The 16817-nt window shown below is 45.2% G+C and overlaps 1 protein-coding gene across 10 annotated transcripts in view; it reads right to left on the reverse strand.

Annotated features, from left to right (window-relative positions):
• The window catches only part of CNTNAP2 (contactin associated protein 2), a 2604396-nt gene that overhangs the window by 1557123 nt on the left and 1030456 nt on the right, over positions 1-16817 (reverse strand). For all 10 annotated transcript variants that reach the window (XM_068236339.1, XM_068236338.1, XM_068236337.1 and 7 more), the window contains 2 exons: positions 8120-8263; positions 3897-4161 (listed from right to left, as the gene is read on the reverse strand). In XM_068236339.1, coding sequence (XP_068092440.1) covers positions 3897-4161; positions 8120-8263 — 409 coding nt within the window. The remainder of the gene's footprint in view (positions 1-3896; positions 4162-8119; positions 8264-16817) is intronic.

Raw genomic sequence — 16817 nt, forward strand, 5'->3', positions numbered from 1 at the left:
TATTGCTATTAACGTCCACAAAATTAAGCACAATTTAGCAAAAATTACGCAAATTTTTATGCGAAATTACAAATGGCTATAAAATCAAATTAGTTTGCAAATAATAATTATGTTTAGGTGTAATTGCAAAAATGTATGTGAAATTTAGCGAAATGACAATTTTGCTGATTACAATCCCACTAAGCTGCACGTCTGCTCCAATGGCCAAGCATTTCTGTCCTATTGTCTCACAGAATTGCTGTATTTCTGACTGACTGACTGACTGAACCATTCATGTGTAGTAGAGTGATGGCTAAACTTTTTAAGCCAATGGAGATATTGCCATTCTTGAGAGTGCCAGGGGGCCGAACCAGCGAAATTAAACACACTTTTTGCTGATTGCTTTTAGGTACACTATGCCTGTGACATTTTTGCTAAAACATTTCCATGGTAAATAACCCATATACTGTGTGCAGTTAGCACAGTGGCAGCTGCTAATCAGTGGCTGTCACTGCTGCTGGCACAGAGGCAGCTGCTAATCAGTGCCTGTTACAGCTGCTGGCCCCTGCATGTGGCACGGCAGCTATGGCCCACATGCCGCATTAATTACCAAGTATAGATAACTTTGGAGGCCACCAGAAATGGCACGATGGGCTGCATTTGGCCCCCCGGGCCGGACTTTGGATGTGCCTGACTTAGTACAAGATGTGCTATGCAGCGTGTTATGATTTGCATTAGCCTAGTTTGTCTAAGTAACATCTTTGTAAAATAGTTATTTGTAGATCCTCACCAAAGACATTGGCACTATATACTGTAGTATAATACTATATATATGTTGTATATTAAATATAATAAACACCTGAAATATATAATATTTTAAAGTGTTTTCAGGTACATTCTGTTTCCAATGGGAATAGACAGGGCTGGTGTTTGAGCTACCAATATCTACCTGTAAATGTTCTCCTCTTCTTCACTGATAACACACACAGACACACACTAAGGCATTTAGAGCAAGTGTGATTGCAAAGGACAAGATATCACAGGGAAAGGATTGTTGATGGTCTGACTGCACCCTAATCTCTGCTATCTAATATAATTTGCGAGGATGTCTTGCAAGAAGCTGAAAGACAGAAATTAGTATAAAGGTGGCCATACACTGGTCGATGTGCCATTAGATCGACCAGCTGACAGATCCCTATCTGATCGAATCTGATCAGATAGGGATCGTATGGCTGCCTTTACTGCAAACAGATTGTGAATCGATTTCAGCCTGAAACCGATCACAATCTGTTCAGCTGCTCCTGCCGCCTGTACCCCCCCCGTATACATTACCTGAGGCTGGCTCCCGGGCGTCTTCTCCGCACTGCACCGCACCGCTGTTCTTGCTCCATCCCGACGCTTCCTGTGTTACTCCGTGACCAGGAAGTTCAAATAGAGCGCCCTCTATTTCAACTTCCTGGTCACCGGAGTGCCACAGGAAGTATAAGCGTACACTGGGACATGCGGAAATGCGGTGCAGCGAGGAGAAGAGGACCCCGGAGCCAGCTTCAGGTAATGTATACATGCTCGGATCGGGCCCGAATCGTACGCCGCAAGCGACGCGCTCCTACCGCCGGGCGATCGAGGGTAATTTCCCGCACGGCGCGATCGACGGACCGATCTGATTTCGGGAGGAAATCGGATCGGCGGGTGCGTTTAGCGCAAGCGATTGGCAGCAGATCCGATCCCAGGATCGGATCTGCTGTCGAAACGGCCGTGAATCGAGCCAGTGTATGGCCTGCATAAGGAGATTGCACACTTTATAAAGATTAAATAACTGGGATACTGTTATGATAAAGATCTGTGATTAATGGGGTATTTTACTAAAAGCAAACAATTCAATAGCTAAATACATGCATTTGAGATCCCAGATTAGCATAGAAACATGAGTGTTAACATTATATAAAGACATATTTCTGTTTTCACAGGACATGGAAAATTTCTGGGTGTGTTCAGGGTGGGAAATATACATTTTTGCTTTTAATAAGGGTTGGGCAGTTAGGAACTTGTGACAATAGTCCAGGGCTTTCTATAAAATCCCAACCTACTAGGGACATTGAGCTACTATATAACCAGGATATACGTAGTTTGCCAATGAAAGAAAAAATAAGGTCAATTTTCCAATTCAAATTATGATATTCACAAAATATTCACAATATTAACACACTATGTACTTTATTCCCATTAAGAGAAAATAGTAATGACAATAACCATAATCTTGAAAACTCAAAGCCCCTTAAACACTACCTATAGCACTCCACCTATATGCCAAATATAATGTCTCCATGGTTCATCTAACTGGTGATCTTAAGATTAGATTTCTAAGACAAAAGTAAGTGTGGCACAACAATGCTATACTGAGAGTGTGGAGGGGGGTGATCAGGAGCCCCCAGGGGGCAGTTTAGGGGCTAATGAAAAAAATAGCGCTGACAGATAGTGACAGGGAGTGATTGATGGGTGATTAGGGGGGTGATTGGGTGCAAACAGGGGTCTGAGGGGTGGGCAGGCATGGCTTCAGCCTGCCCTGGTGGTCCCTCGATCACTGGGACCACCAGTGCAGGAGGCAGCCTGTATAATACGCTTTGTATACATTAGTTAGTAACCCGCCGGAGCTTCCGAACGGCCGGCGAGCTACAGTGCGAGGGGGGCGGAGCCTGTCGCCGGCTGCTGATCGCGTCACAAATGACGCGATCGCCGCACAGCCACGCCTGCTGCCACCGGCGCCGATGGGCGTATTGCGGTCATTTGGGCCCAGCCCTTGCCACCGCCCATCGGCTTAAGGCGATCAGCAAGTGGTTAATGCCTTGTTCCTTATGCAAGATTGATGCCATCCATGCATAGAAGGAAATCACAAAAGACACAACAGGAAAGACATCACAGGGTTTCAACATCTTATTGGTAGTTTAAGCTTATGGCTAGTGTTGTAGCATTTAGCTTCTTCAAATACAGAACCTTGTCCTGAATTCTTATGATCAGAACCTGCATGCGGTAACAGCAGCAGGGTTGTAAACTCACCCTTTTCTCCACCTCTAGCCGATGTGTTCCATGCTGTGCTTCAACTCTCGTGTACTTCCTCTTTCAAAGCCAGAAGGAGCAAGTATTGGAATAATGTGAAATGAGACATGGAGCGCAGTGGCCAAAGGTGGCAACAAAGGTGAGTTAACACCCCTCTGCTGCTGTCCCTGCATGCAGGTTCTGCTTGGGAGAATTCAGAACAAGGTTCCAAATTTGAAGAAGCTACACCACTCATGGCAACTAGAGGCTGAGGGTGGAGAGCAAAATATCAAAGCACAGGAACTGTGGCCAACATATTTTTCAACTCTCGCTGATGTCACCAGGGTCATCTGTCAAACCCACAATTTACTTCCCTGTTGTCCACCTTTGTCCACATGCAATACCATTTACATGATATAAATGTAACTCAATGTAATTTGTTGTGACACAGCTCTGTCTCTAGTCTAACTTGTATAAGGAGCACTATCAGTGATTTGAAGCTTTTAACATCGTTGATTTCTGTACAATGCATGATATGCCTGTATGTTACATACTTCATGTATGGCACATGCTTCCAGTATGCCATAGGCTCTTCTGAGAACCGAAAGGGATCCACACTACATAGGTTGCACAGAGGTGATTAAACTAACTCCTCTGTCATGAAGATGAAGGTTGAAAGATACTCATTTATCTTATAATTCAAATAACATTAAGCGTATGTTGTTTTGGAGAGGTCCACAATAGCTTCTATTTACTTATTGCATTATACTAACATGTATATCATTTGCTGTCAAGCAATGTTTTCCAAGAATATAAGTTACATTTTGTATGTGAGCAAAACATAAAATGAACATAGAAAATTCACTAAACTTGTAGTATCCTACCTGAAGAAATGGCAATGCGATTTTTCTTGGATCTTGTCATATTGATGTGGACACTGACTTTGCCATCGGTTAAGTCTATTTCCACACTTCCAAGTTCTTCAGCAAATGTGGTGAAAAGAAGAAGACCATCAGAATTCCAGGTGCGAAAGTAAAAGCTCACAGAAAAAACATCCTCATCTGGCCTTCCGTGAACTTCCAAGTAGCTGGTTGCATTGAAAAAGACAGGAACTGCATGTGACTCCACACAGGTAAAGCTCAAATTATCCTAGAAAAAAATAAATAATAAAAAATTATTCTAGAAAGTAGTAAATCAGTTGGACATAGAAGTTGACTTCCGATGTGGGGACTTTTTTGGGAACCTACTAAGTCAGTTTTGTTTTCATGGCCTTTGAATGGATGTTGTAGGTTCCTAACAAGTTACAGTTTGTTTAGGTCATCTCTTATGTCCTATCCATACTAGAGCAAATAAAAAAGGCGTTCAAGGCTCTGAAAGTGTACTACTCACTCCATGTATGAGTACATATTGTATGGCCGCCGGTGAGTTGGGCACAGAGCGTGCCTAATGACAACTCTCCTTGCTGCCGCAAAACTCCCTGGCATTGTTAAATATTACCCCCCCCCCCCAAGTTGTAGCAACTCAGAGGGAGGTGCAATTAGGGGACTGGCGATCGCCGGATACCCAAATTACTCTTGCACATCATAACATTGCGGCTACCAGTGGTTTTGGCCCCGAGCGCCATGCAGCGAAGTTACCTGCTTCGTCCATGTATTGCTGTATAGCTCTGATTTAGTCATTGGCTTTGGTGAATTAAATCACCACAATTCTTTACTTTGACTTTAAAGATTTGTACAGGTGTTGACTGTTCTTATAAGACTTTTAAAAGATACTCCTCACAACACAAGGTTTTGCAGCTGACAAAATTTTATATTTTTTACAGCCATCTTTTTGTCTATTGGGAACATCTATTTACCTTTTTGGATGTCTATTGCTTGACACTGGCAGATGCGGATTTCATCAAATAAAGCAGCATCTCTAGTATTCTGCAAGGTAGCTTGCACACAGGGGCGTACCTAGAAAGCCCCGGGCCCCCTGCAAAAAAAAAATTCCGGGCGTGTGCGCGTGTGTGTGTCTTTTTCATCATGCACTCACAGATAAGGCTTTATGTTTTTTTGGGGGGATGTGTAGCAATGGCAGCACAGTGCTACTCTTTTGCCTCGAACAGAGCAACTATGCAGGATATTACAGTTTACATATACGTATGTAAACTGTATATTCAATATATATTACAAGCAAAAATATGGAATTTAGTATATAGCATCTGTATAGGAAAAAAAGGGCTATGGAAAAAGTATGAAAAACGTACTATGGAAGTTCAACAAGAATAAATCCAGTTGTTATATTTTTTCATAAGCATGTCAGCAATGCATTTCCTGTCTTACTGGTCTAGCAACATGCAGGTCTGACTTACATTATGATTTACTGCCTTGACTGGGGGGCCCATGAGGGGAGAAGTGTATTTTCCCTGTCCTGAGAGACTAACAACTAAGGACACAGAGAAAAAATGCATTCTGCTCTCTGCCCAATTGTTCTAATGACTCCATCTGCTTAGCTACTGATAATGAATCATACAAAGTTTTGTAGTCAAAGTTTTGTAGACAGTCCCTATTCAATGTGCAGCAGGCTCTTGTGTATAATGCGCAGCTCCCATCCTCTCTACCCTCTTCCCAAGTGCTCTGTACTGTAGTGATGCTGGCAGGGGCGCCGCGAGGCATAAAGCGAACCAAGCGGTCGCTTGGGGTCTCAAGATCGTAGGGGCCTCGGCGGCTCAGTGACGTCGGCGTGACGTCACTGTTTTCCCGCAGACCCGCGGGGCTGGCAGAGCAGAGTAGGGCAGGGCTACGGGAAGATTGCCGCCGCCGAAGCCCTGCTCTGGAGACTATGTCTCCAGTACAGGGCTTCGGGTGGCCATCTTCCCGTAGCCCTGATTCAATCAGCGCGGGAGATTGGAGGAGGGAGGGAGCTCCGTGGGAACTGCGTGCCTGAGGAGCCGGCCAGGAGAGGAGACGGGGAGAGAAGACTTCTGCCAGTGCCAGGTGAGTAAATTCTTTTCTTTTTGCAGCTCTGAAAATGTGCCCTAATAGTGTTTGATTTCTGCTGAACTGTGCCCTAATAGTGTTTGATTTCTGCTGAACTGTGCCCTAATAGTGTTTGATTTCTGCTGAACTGTGCCCTAATAGTGTTTGATTTCTGCTGAACTGTGCCCTAATAGTGTTTGATTTCTGCTGAACTGTGCGATAATAGTGTTTGATTTCTGCTGAACTGTGCCCTAATAGTGTTTGATTTCTGCGGAACTGTGCCCTAATTGTGTTTGATTTCTGCTGAACTGTGCCCTAATTGTGTTTGATTTCTGCTGAAAATGTGGCCCTAATTGCGTTTGATATCTGCTGAAAATGTGGCCCTAATTGCGTTTGATTTCTGCTGAACTGTGCCCTAATTGCGTTTTTGATTTCTGCTGAACTGTGCCCTAATTGCATTTGATTTCTGCTGAAAATGTGCCCTAATTGCGTTTGATTTCTGCTGAAATGTGGCCCTAATTGCGTTTGATTTCTGCTGAAAATGTGCCATAATTGCGTTTGATTTCTGCTGAAAATGTGCCCAAATTGCGTTTGATTTCTGCTGAAATGTGGCCCAAATTGCGTTTGATTTCTGCTGAAAATGTGGCCCAAATTGCGTTTGATTTCTGCTGAAAATGTGCCCAAATTGTGTTTGATTTCTGCTGAAAATGTGCCCTAATTTCGTTTGATTTCTGCTGAAAATGTGCCCTAATTTCGTTTGATTTCTGCTGAAAATGTGCCCAAATTGCGTTTGATTTCTGCTGAAATGTGGCCCTAATTGCGTTTGATTTCTGCTGAAAATGTGCCATAATTGCGTTTGATTTCTGCTGAAAATGTGCCCAAATTGCGTTTCATTTCTGCTGAAATGTGGCCCAAATTGCGTTTCATTTCTGCTGAAATGTGGCCCAAATTGCGTTTCATTTCTGCTGAAATGTGGCCCAAATTCTGTTTGTTTTCTGTTGAAATGTTGCACAAATTGCGTTTTTATTTTCTGGTGTCTAGGGTAACTGTTGCTGCGTTTATTATTTAATGGTCATAGTTGGCTATATTTGCTGTGCTACGGTTAAGCTCCGCCCATACAATGCATGGCCAAATCCATTTTTCGGCGCGGCGCGCTGCGCGCGCCTCAATCACCCCCACATCCATTTTCCCCGCAAACAGCCCCGCCCCAATCTGCCCTCCAGCTCCACCCATGTCATGGCCACGCCCACTTATGCGGGATAGCCACGCCCGTTTTTCGCCGCGGATGGGGCCCCTTCCTACAGTCCGCTTGGGGCCACAAAATCCTTAGCTGCACCCCTGGATGCTGGATAAGTCTGCAGAGACATTTTTGCTCCATCAGAGATGGACAGAGTGAGTGTAATAAGCTGAGGGCACAATCTTCTGTCAGTTTTCTGCACACCCATGTATGTCCGTATGTGTAAAAACATGCATGTTTTATCACAGAAGCCAATGTAATTGATAGAGAAAATGCCTGCAGTGCATCACGGCTGTCTTTTTTTTATCTGCATGGTGAAAACACATTCAAGTGTGCACTACCCAACTGAATAACATTGGTTCTCAGTTTAGCTGTAATGAAAACGAGGGGTGTGTGTGTGTGTGTGTGTGTGTGTGTGTGTTCATCCAAAGATTTGCAAGAGGGAAAGGGGGGAGCAGTGATTTCTAGTTATGCCCCTGCTTGACTGACTTCTTTTTGTGAAGAATTATGGATGGAGAAATCTTACTCAAGCACTTCCCACCTTAGGTTTACATTAGAATGAACAACATCTAAACAGTATAGACACCAGTACTGTGCATATAAAGAAAGCACAGCTACCCATCAGTATCTGAATTCAGGGGACCTATATTTTCAAATGACATTCTGACGTTTAATGAATAAATACTACCACAGATAGACCAAAAGAAGAGGCTCACCAGCTCCCTCATTGGCCCCCACTTAACCTTTCTAAGCCTGATCAGTAGAAGAATCTCTTATTCTGCACTGACAATGTAAGTTGCTAAAAAAAATTTTATTTACTTGGAAAAAAAATGTTAATAAAGAACACTGAATGATTATAGTGCTTATTGTACTCTACAAATTGAAGTCAGACGCATATGTTCCAACTCACCACATTGTATGAATTCATCTTCTTTCTCCTGGCAAGGTCAGTGATGTTAAGTGCATTGTATTTAATGCTTTCCATACAACCTTTGAAATTTTTCCCACCATTTGAGTTTGGTTTTCCACTCGAAGGCATTCCTCCAAACGTCAACTGTTAAGATCATAAACATGATATAATGTTAAAATGTTCCCTATCAAAATAATCACCTTAACAATAAGTATAATTGTAAGAATCACACTTAAAGGAATTACGACGCGAACGGACAAAAAAAGTTATGTACCTTATTGCCATTACAGTCCTCATAGCAGACTATCAGCGCCTCCCTTGTCACTGTCTGGTGCTCTGTTATATTATTCCATGTTCTATTGCAGGCCCCGACCCTCCCCAGGGTCGCCTTATCGAACAGCAATTAGAATTGCCGCTTTAAAAACCTTGCGTCTGCGCAGTCCGCTTAGCTGCTAGTACGGCTGAGCAGGTTTTCAGTCCAGTCTGCGGCCTGTGCTCGCTCTGGGCGCTGTGCTCTACGTCATTCGGGCGTTCCCATACACCACTCACATGACTGTGCCCCCTCAGCAGAGACGAGCAGCGTTGAACAAGGGAAGACATGCCTTGTCTAGTTCATTGGCTGACACTTAGGAAGAGTATGTTTCATTCCAATCAAAAATATATATAATTGATGGGGAAAACATTTTTATTCATTAAAAAAGCGTGGCAAGGGTTTTTTTTTAATTGGAATAAAACATACTCTTGTCACCCGACGTCATGCTGCACCAATGCTCGGCCATCCTGATTGGCCGCCGGGGATCCCGGGAAAGAGAATGCAGGAAAAGTGGATCACGGCTGCCGGGGGAAGAAGCCTGAGTCATGCGGGACTCAGGTAAACACAGGGGGCCAGCCTGAGCTGAGCTACTCTCAGCCTGCAGCCTGCACCGATGTCTGCCTGAATTCTGACTATTCTCCACCTGCCCCCTGCACCAACCTCTGCCTGGATTTTGACTTGTTGTGGTCTTTTATTCATATGCAGAATGTCTACCGGGCTTTTATTCTGACATATTTTGGTGAATTATGGCTTAAGAATTGGAGGCCATAAAATTCTTGAAAAAAATTTACCACTCTTGACTGAGAACTTCACAGAACTCTTGTCTTGCAGTGCTGGGGTCCCAGGTTCCAATCTGGATCAGGACACCATCTGCATGGAGACTTTATGTTTTCCCTATGTTTTTACATATTTCCTTTTGAGAAATACAGATTTCCCCCAAAAAACAAAAACATTTAGATAAGTTAACTGGTAACCCCTACAAAATTGGTCATACATTATGTTATGTCGGCAGAACATCTGCCCAACGGGAGGGTCTGTGGGACCCGTCGTTGGCGGAAGTGATGTGTGTCCACGCACCTTAACAGGCGGTAACATAATTGCATATCCCATAATGTTTGTGAAAAGGTATTCTGAAATGAAGACTGTCTTGCTTGATAATCTGATCCTGCAATGTGAAGGACATTTTACCTGAAGTTGTTCTGTGAGGCCATCATGTCGGAACTTATTTTGTAGGCAACGTAATACTGTAGCTGCTGATTTTTTTTTTAAGGTGCATGGTGGCCGCATGTACTGCATGGCATGAGGTTTATACCATATGGGTGGGTTCTATAGTGTGTGATTTTTGTTTTGCTTTTTTTTTAGGGAGGGGGGAGGTAACACAGGTTCCAGGGGTGACAAAAAGGCTTGTAACAGCCCTGTTTCTTGGGAAGAGGTTTCTGCAGCAGCGGGACATTGTGTTCATACGACTACAGTGATTCCTTTAGCTACGGAGTGGTAATAACAGATAGGGCACCCTTGATATTTACTCACTTATAGTTTGTTAACCACGCTGTCCCCTCAGCCCATATAATTTTAATTTCTTCCTTCGTGGGGAGAAACAGTACAGATGGAGGACGATCTGGGATGAGGAGGCTAGCTTTATGAGGCCTATTGACAGGATAACATCACTCAGATGCTGCAGATTTTTCAGCTGCACATTTTGTTTCACAGTATTTTAAAGGTGCTCTACTGAATTGAGATCTGATGACTGTGGAGTCGATAGGAGAACACAATCATTATAATGTGCAAGAAATCAGTTTGTGATGGTGTGAGCTTTGTTACATGGAGCATTATCCTACTGGAAGTATCTGTCAGAAAACAGAGTTATAAATTCAGCTCCGATTGCGCTTTCTGCCATAAACTGAATAGCAGTCACCCTGACCCAGGCTTTTGATTACTACTAAAAGCAACTTTTATTTTACCCCAAGCCTGGGTCGCTGGGGGTGGGGGGAGGTAGGTAATCTATGTATTTGCATGTAATGCTGTGCTGCTCTACACTTAATACGTTTGCTCACAAAAAATATATGGCTTTGGGCTGGGACTGCCGGGAATGGGCCTCTAGGTTGTGTTTCCCCCAGGCCAAAAGGTCCCAGTCCTCCCCTGGTTAGATACATGATTTTATACTCTGTAAAGATTTGCAGAAGATTTAAGTGCAATAGAAATATACAATAATTATAATAAAGACGTGTTTCTGGTTTGGGCACTGATTGCAAATAACACTTGTAATCTATAACTTAAAAAAAACATTATTCTTCAAAAGTTATCTACTGTAAAAGTTTTAGCTGGCTGACTTGGTTTGGAGACAACAGGACAAACAGACTGTTTGCATCACAGCTGCTAATACTAAAGCGTTGTCTTTGAGAGGAAAAAAATAAATCAAGAAATTCCTGAGAAATCACACAACAGAAGGTGCAAAAAATTCTGTTTATCTCATGCCATATTTTAACTGCTGGAAAACAGCATTTAAAATCTCTCATCTGAATAAGTGCTATAACTAGACCATGCTTATTTTACACATTTTGGAGATATTTCAAGGATGCATATAGTGCAAAGTTGGATCTTTTGCTACCTCTATATTTACTCATGTAATACTGAGAGAATAAAATCCCTTGTATACTTTTGATTAAAAAATTCTCAGGGATACTGACAAAAACAAAGATTCAACTGGTCACATCCACCTGACTGTCCATTACTTCACTGCAGTAGCTAAAATGTCAGGTAGTGTGTGCAGAGAAATAAAGGCAGTTCGAAGGAAGGCAAAGTGAATGTTATTCCTCTGAGCAAAGCTGCAAAATAGAAAACTAAACTTACCTGGGGCTTCCTCCATCCCCCCATAGCTCGTGAGGTCTCTCTGACTTCTGGGTCCCCCCTTTGTTCCACTGGTGGCTCTATAAGCCGCACAATCCGGCCAGGACTTGTGCGCAACTGCAAAATCACGCACCAGTTGTTGTGAGCATTCTGCACATGCGCAGTTCTTGAAAGAATGAACCGGACATGCGCAGGATGTTCACAGCGATGGGCACGTGATTGTGATGGACCCACAGATGCTCTGCACACATGCAGTTGCACGTAACTCCCGTTCGGTGACGCTGCCTGCAGAGCCACCAGCAGGACAATGGAGGGGACCCAAAAGACGCTGCTGTCCTCATGGGTTAAAGGGGCTGGAGGAAGGCCCAGGAAAGCTCAGTTTTCCATTTTGCAGCTCTGTTCAGGGTCCCTTTAAAGAGGAACTTAACTGACTATAACTTAATGAATAAGATTGCTTATTTTTTACAATATTACTGCATACGTTATTTAGTCACTGTTTACCCATTGTAAAATCTTTCCTCACCCTTATTTACATACTTCAATTTATCACAGATTTACTGATGGCAAGGTGCATCACTGTGGACTATGTGTTTATTGTGAACTGAGCAGAACAAATACCTGCTTACCCAGAATGCCTTGGGGCAGAACACTGTGTGAACTCATAGCCTAGACAAAGCATTACTAGGAGGGTGGCGTTACATACCAATGCAAAGCAATGTATGCATATAGGAAGTGTTTCTAATGCTGGAACCAGAATAATTAACATATGAAAGGAAGAACAAGCGACACCCATGCTAACCTAGAAATAAAAAACACATATATAAGTAGATAAATACTACTTCTACTTACATAACAGATGTATTGTGCTATCCACATAATGATTCCTGTGAATTTTATAAAGGAAAAGCAGAAAATCCTATTCTAGGCAGTGGCCATCTTGCCAAGCTAATGCTGACATCATATCCTCCCTGACTCTTGTTTCCCCCCTCCCTTCTATTGCTCATTGAGTATTTATTAGCTGCCCTCCTCCCAGAGTCTTCAGACACTCCCACTGGGGTGTATAGTTGTATACTAACAACTGCACTGTCTTTTTTTATTTACACATCCAATCACTGAGTCACCTCAGCCTTGCTTGTAAACACAAGTAATCAGAGGGTGTTTCTGATAAGCAGCTAGGCAGGGAAATAAATGGAAGAGGAGGAATATATTATAGATAAAAAGAACTCCCAGCATGCTACTCTTTGGCACTGTTTGGCACTAGGGCCAGTGCTCCTAAAGTATGTGATAATTACAAACCATAACAGCAGAATAGTTTTGAATGCAGGATTAGCATCTTTCTCACTTAATACACTCAGACCAGTTGCTGTTGAAATTTGATTTTTATGGTGACAATACCGCTTTAATAATGTATTACATTCTACTATATCCCGTTATCGCTCCTCTTTAATAGCTGAACATGAACACATAAATCTCTGTCTGCATTTTAGTATATATGCTTCTTTACCTCAAACACACTTTTATGAGTTTATGTAGGTTTTGGAAAAAACAAAAAGTGCCCCATATATTCACTATAGCCTGGAAAATAGAAGGGATTTATTTTCACCTTGCCAGGTGTAGATGGAGGAAAGGTTTTTGGCCTCACTCAGAAAATGCCCATGGCTTGTAATACCCAAGACATTATTATTTTCTTTCCCAGTGGTACAGCATTCACAGTCAGTGATGCTCATCCGAGCTAGGATATCCGAGATACTCGGATATCCTAGCTCTTTTTTCACTATTCGAGCTCGAATACCGAGCTCGAATAGTATTAGCTATCCGGGCTGTGCTATCCGAGAGCACTCGGATAGCAATCAGCTATCCGGAAATATCCTAGCTATCTGAGCTCGGATAGCGTCATCCGCTCGGATAGCGTCACGTCAGACGTCACCTTGAGTCCTCACAAGCGAATCAGAGGGCTCCCAGCCCTCTGACTGCAGCCAATCACAGAGGGGGAGCCTGGCCAAGCCCCCCTCTATAAATAGCTGGCGCCATGTTGCCTCACTCGTCCTGCTTGCGACTTACTGACTGACTGTACTGAGAGATTGCTCCAGTGCTTTTTGTCTGTGCAAGTGCATTTATTGTTCAATACCACTAGCGTTTTTACACTCCAACACTTGATATTCACCTGTATTGCTTTGTATTGTAGATAGATTGTATTTTAGGCAGTTTAGTTTGTGTGATTAGGGACTAGGGAGAGAGACTGTCACTGGTGCAGCTGCAGCAGCTAGGCCCTGTGCCTAGGCAAGGCAGCCTGCCCTGCTCTGTGCTCTAGTCTCTAGTTACCTGTGCTCTCACCTGTCCTACTCTACTGTACTACTTCTGTGTTAGATAGATTATTGTACTATTTTGTAGTTAGCAAGGCCCAGCTTTACTGCTATACCTGTCCTGTATCTGCTCTCTGTAATCTAGTCACACCTGTTCTATTGTTTAGCTAGATTCTTCTATTGTTTAGTTAGTACTGTAGTGTACTCTAGTCTGTGTATAGGGACCGTTCGTCACCGCGTTACCTAGGGTCTTTGTGTGCGCAGTGCACGTCTGCGCTGTCCGCACCCACTCGTTAGTGCTACACCCGTCCTATTGTTTATATTACTTGTATTGTGTATTTGCTGACTTGTACTGTAGTCTGTGTATAGGGACACCATCAGTCAGCATCAGCTAGGGTCTTTGTGTGCGCACTGCACACTCTCTCGTTAGCGCTACACCGATCTCTGCTGTATAGTACACCTGTCCGTCACCTCACACACCCACCACCACCAGTCCCATCCCATTAAAGTACCCCACTTGTCCCACCCGCCTTTACATACCTAACTTTTTTTTTCATTTGCATAATAAAAAATATACGATGTCTGGCACTGGCAGCCGCGGTTTGGGCAGGGGCAGCAAGGGCATCGGCAAGAGAGGAGGTTGTGGCAGCCGCGCCACCACCACCACCATGCGCAGTTCTGCGTCTGCACCAGTGGCTATTCCGCCATTAGCCACTGGTCATGGACGCCTTGGCCGCCCAACAGCTGGGAGTCACGCTGAAGAGACACAGCAGCAGCGTGTGGCACAGATGTTCCTCCCACCGCCAAGTCGTAGCCGTCCTATTGAGGAGAAGGACGCAGACTCTGTGGTGGAACTGATGGTGGATGAGCAGGCCACCATTAGCTCTGGAACCGAGTCCTCCACCATCACCACCACTCCTGTTCGCAAAAGCAGCAGCAGCCGCCCAGCACTGCCTGGGGAGGAGGAGGAGGAGTGCAGTTCTCCAGCCCCAGCGGGCAACACCAGCACCCTGTCACTCAGCAGCATCTTCTTCTTATCCCCAAGTACAGCGGGGCTATGGAGTGCTGTTGCGGCAGAATTGGAGGAGGAAGAAATGCTGATGGGCACTTTAGGGGATGATGCTTTGGACAGTCAGACAGTGGTGACTGTCCCTCAGCCTATGCATGCAGAAGGCGAGTTTGTGGGGTCATCCCAGCAGGACATGTTTGCGGAGGAGGAGGATGATGATGACAGGGTGAAGGACAGAGACTGGGTGGCAGATCCTGGGGATGTCATCAGCTCTGAGGAGGAGGAGGAGGATGCGTCTGTGGGCCTTGCTAGAAGGATCAGCATCGCAGGCATAGGCAGGATCAGAAGTGGGCGTGGTATGCAGGCCACACAGGGTGCTGATCCGGAGGAGGAGAGTTCTGCCAGTGCCACCAGCCGCACCAAGAAACACCCCCCCCCCCCCAACCACCACAGGGAGACCAGCGGCAGCAGCACCTTCCAGCCGAAGGGGCAACTTCACCTCCCCAATTTGGAGTTTTTTCACCCTGCCATATGTGGAGTGCAAGTATGCCACCTGCAACCAGTGCCGCCAGCAGCTCAGCAGTGGGAAGGAGCCCTCTGCGTACGGCACCACCTCTCTGGTGAACCATCTGGCAGGGACACACTTCCATGAGCATGAGGAGTTCATGAAGTTGAAAGAAGCTGGCAGTGGCACACCCGCCACCACTGTGAAGCCGTCGGCAGCAGCCACCCGCCCTCCTCCACCTCCTCCAGCAGCACCAGCAGGATTGCGTCAGAAACGCACTGCTCCTCCTCCCTCTGCAACTACTGCTGCCGACACTGAGGCCTGTTCTGGCAGCTAGTCCTTAGTGGCCTCCTCTGCTCCCTCCAGTGATTCCCGTGCCAGCAAAAGGCGTCGCCAGACCCTGCTCAGCAACACCTTCCAGGGGGTGGTCAGGGTTCTGCCTCCCAGCAGCCGTCGCGTGCGTCAGCTAAACGGCTTGCTGGCATGGGCCATGTCCTCCCAACTCCTGCCTTATTCCCTTGTGCAGGAGGGGAGCGACATGCGTGCGCTCCTGATGTGTGCAGCCCCCGATTGGCCAATCCCCAGCCGACATTTTTTTCACACGCACGGCCATCCCTGCACTTCACCGCTCTGTGATGGCCAATGTCGGGAGAGGGCTGGATCATGCGGTGGGTCAACGGGTATTTACGCTCAAAAATAGCTGCATTTCTGAATTATTTTTTTAAATAATTTTGTGTTATTATTTTAGAGGTGTCCGGGTTGAAAACTGTGCTGTCCCAATTGTGTATTGGACACAATGTGGGCTTCACCACCGCTGTCTGGAACCTCATGGTATATATTTACGGCCCTGGTACCACCGCTAGGAACCAGGGCCTATTATGTCTCGCTGCCTTCCCTCCTGCCTGCTGCCAGTCTGCCACTGTGCCACACACTCATCCTCCTCACGCTGCCTGCTGCTGTATTTCCTCCTGCTGTCTGTATGTTTCCACTGCCAGGGAACACATCACAAGGTGCTGCTGCCCATGCGCCACCAGCTATTTACGCTCAAAAATAGCTGCATTTCTAAAAAAAAATGTAATAATTTTGTGTTATTATTTTAGAGGTGTCCAGGTTGAAAACTGTGCTGTCCCAATTGTGTATTGGACACAATGTGGGCTTCACGACCGCTGTCTGGAACCTCATGGTGTTCATTTACGGCCCTGGTACCACCGCTAGGAACCAGGGCCTATTATGTCTGGCTGCCTGCCCTCCTGCTGCCTGCTGCCAGTCTGCCACACACTCATCCTCCTCACGCTGCCTGCTGTTGTATTTACTCCTGCTGTCTGTGTCTCCACTGCCATGGAACACATTACAAGGTGCTGCTGCCCATGCGCCACCAGCTATGTCTTACTGCCCGCCTGCCTACTGCCACTGCCACACACTCATCCTCCTCACGCTGCCTGCTGTTGTATTTCCTCCTGCTGTCTGTGTCTCCACTGCCAGGGAACACATTACAAGGTGCTGCTGCCCACGCGCCACCAGCTATTTACGCTCAAAAATAGCTGCATTTTTTGAAAAAAAAATATTTTAGAGGTGTCCGGGTTGAAAACTGTGCTGTCCCAATTGTGTATTGGACACAATGTGGGCTTCACGACCGCTGTCTGGAACCTCATGGTGTTTATTTACGGCCCTGGTACCACCGCTAGGACCCAGGGCCTATTATGTCAGTCACATCACACTGC

This window comes from Hyperolius riggenbachi, chromosome 5 (genome assembly GCF_040937935.1).
Source record: "Hyperolius riggenbachi isolate aHypRig1 chromosome 5, aHypRig1.pri, whole genome shotgun sequence".
Taxonomy (NCBI): Eukaryota; Metazoa; Chordata; class Amphibia; order Anura; family Hyperoliidae; genus Hyperolius; species Hyperolius riggenbachi.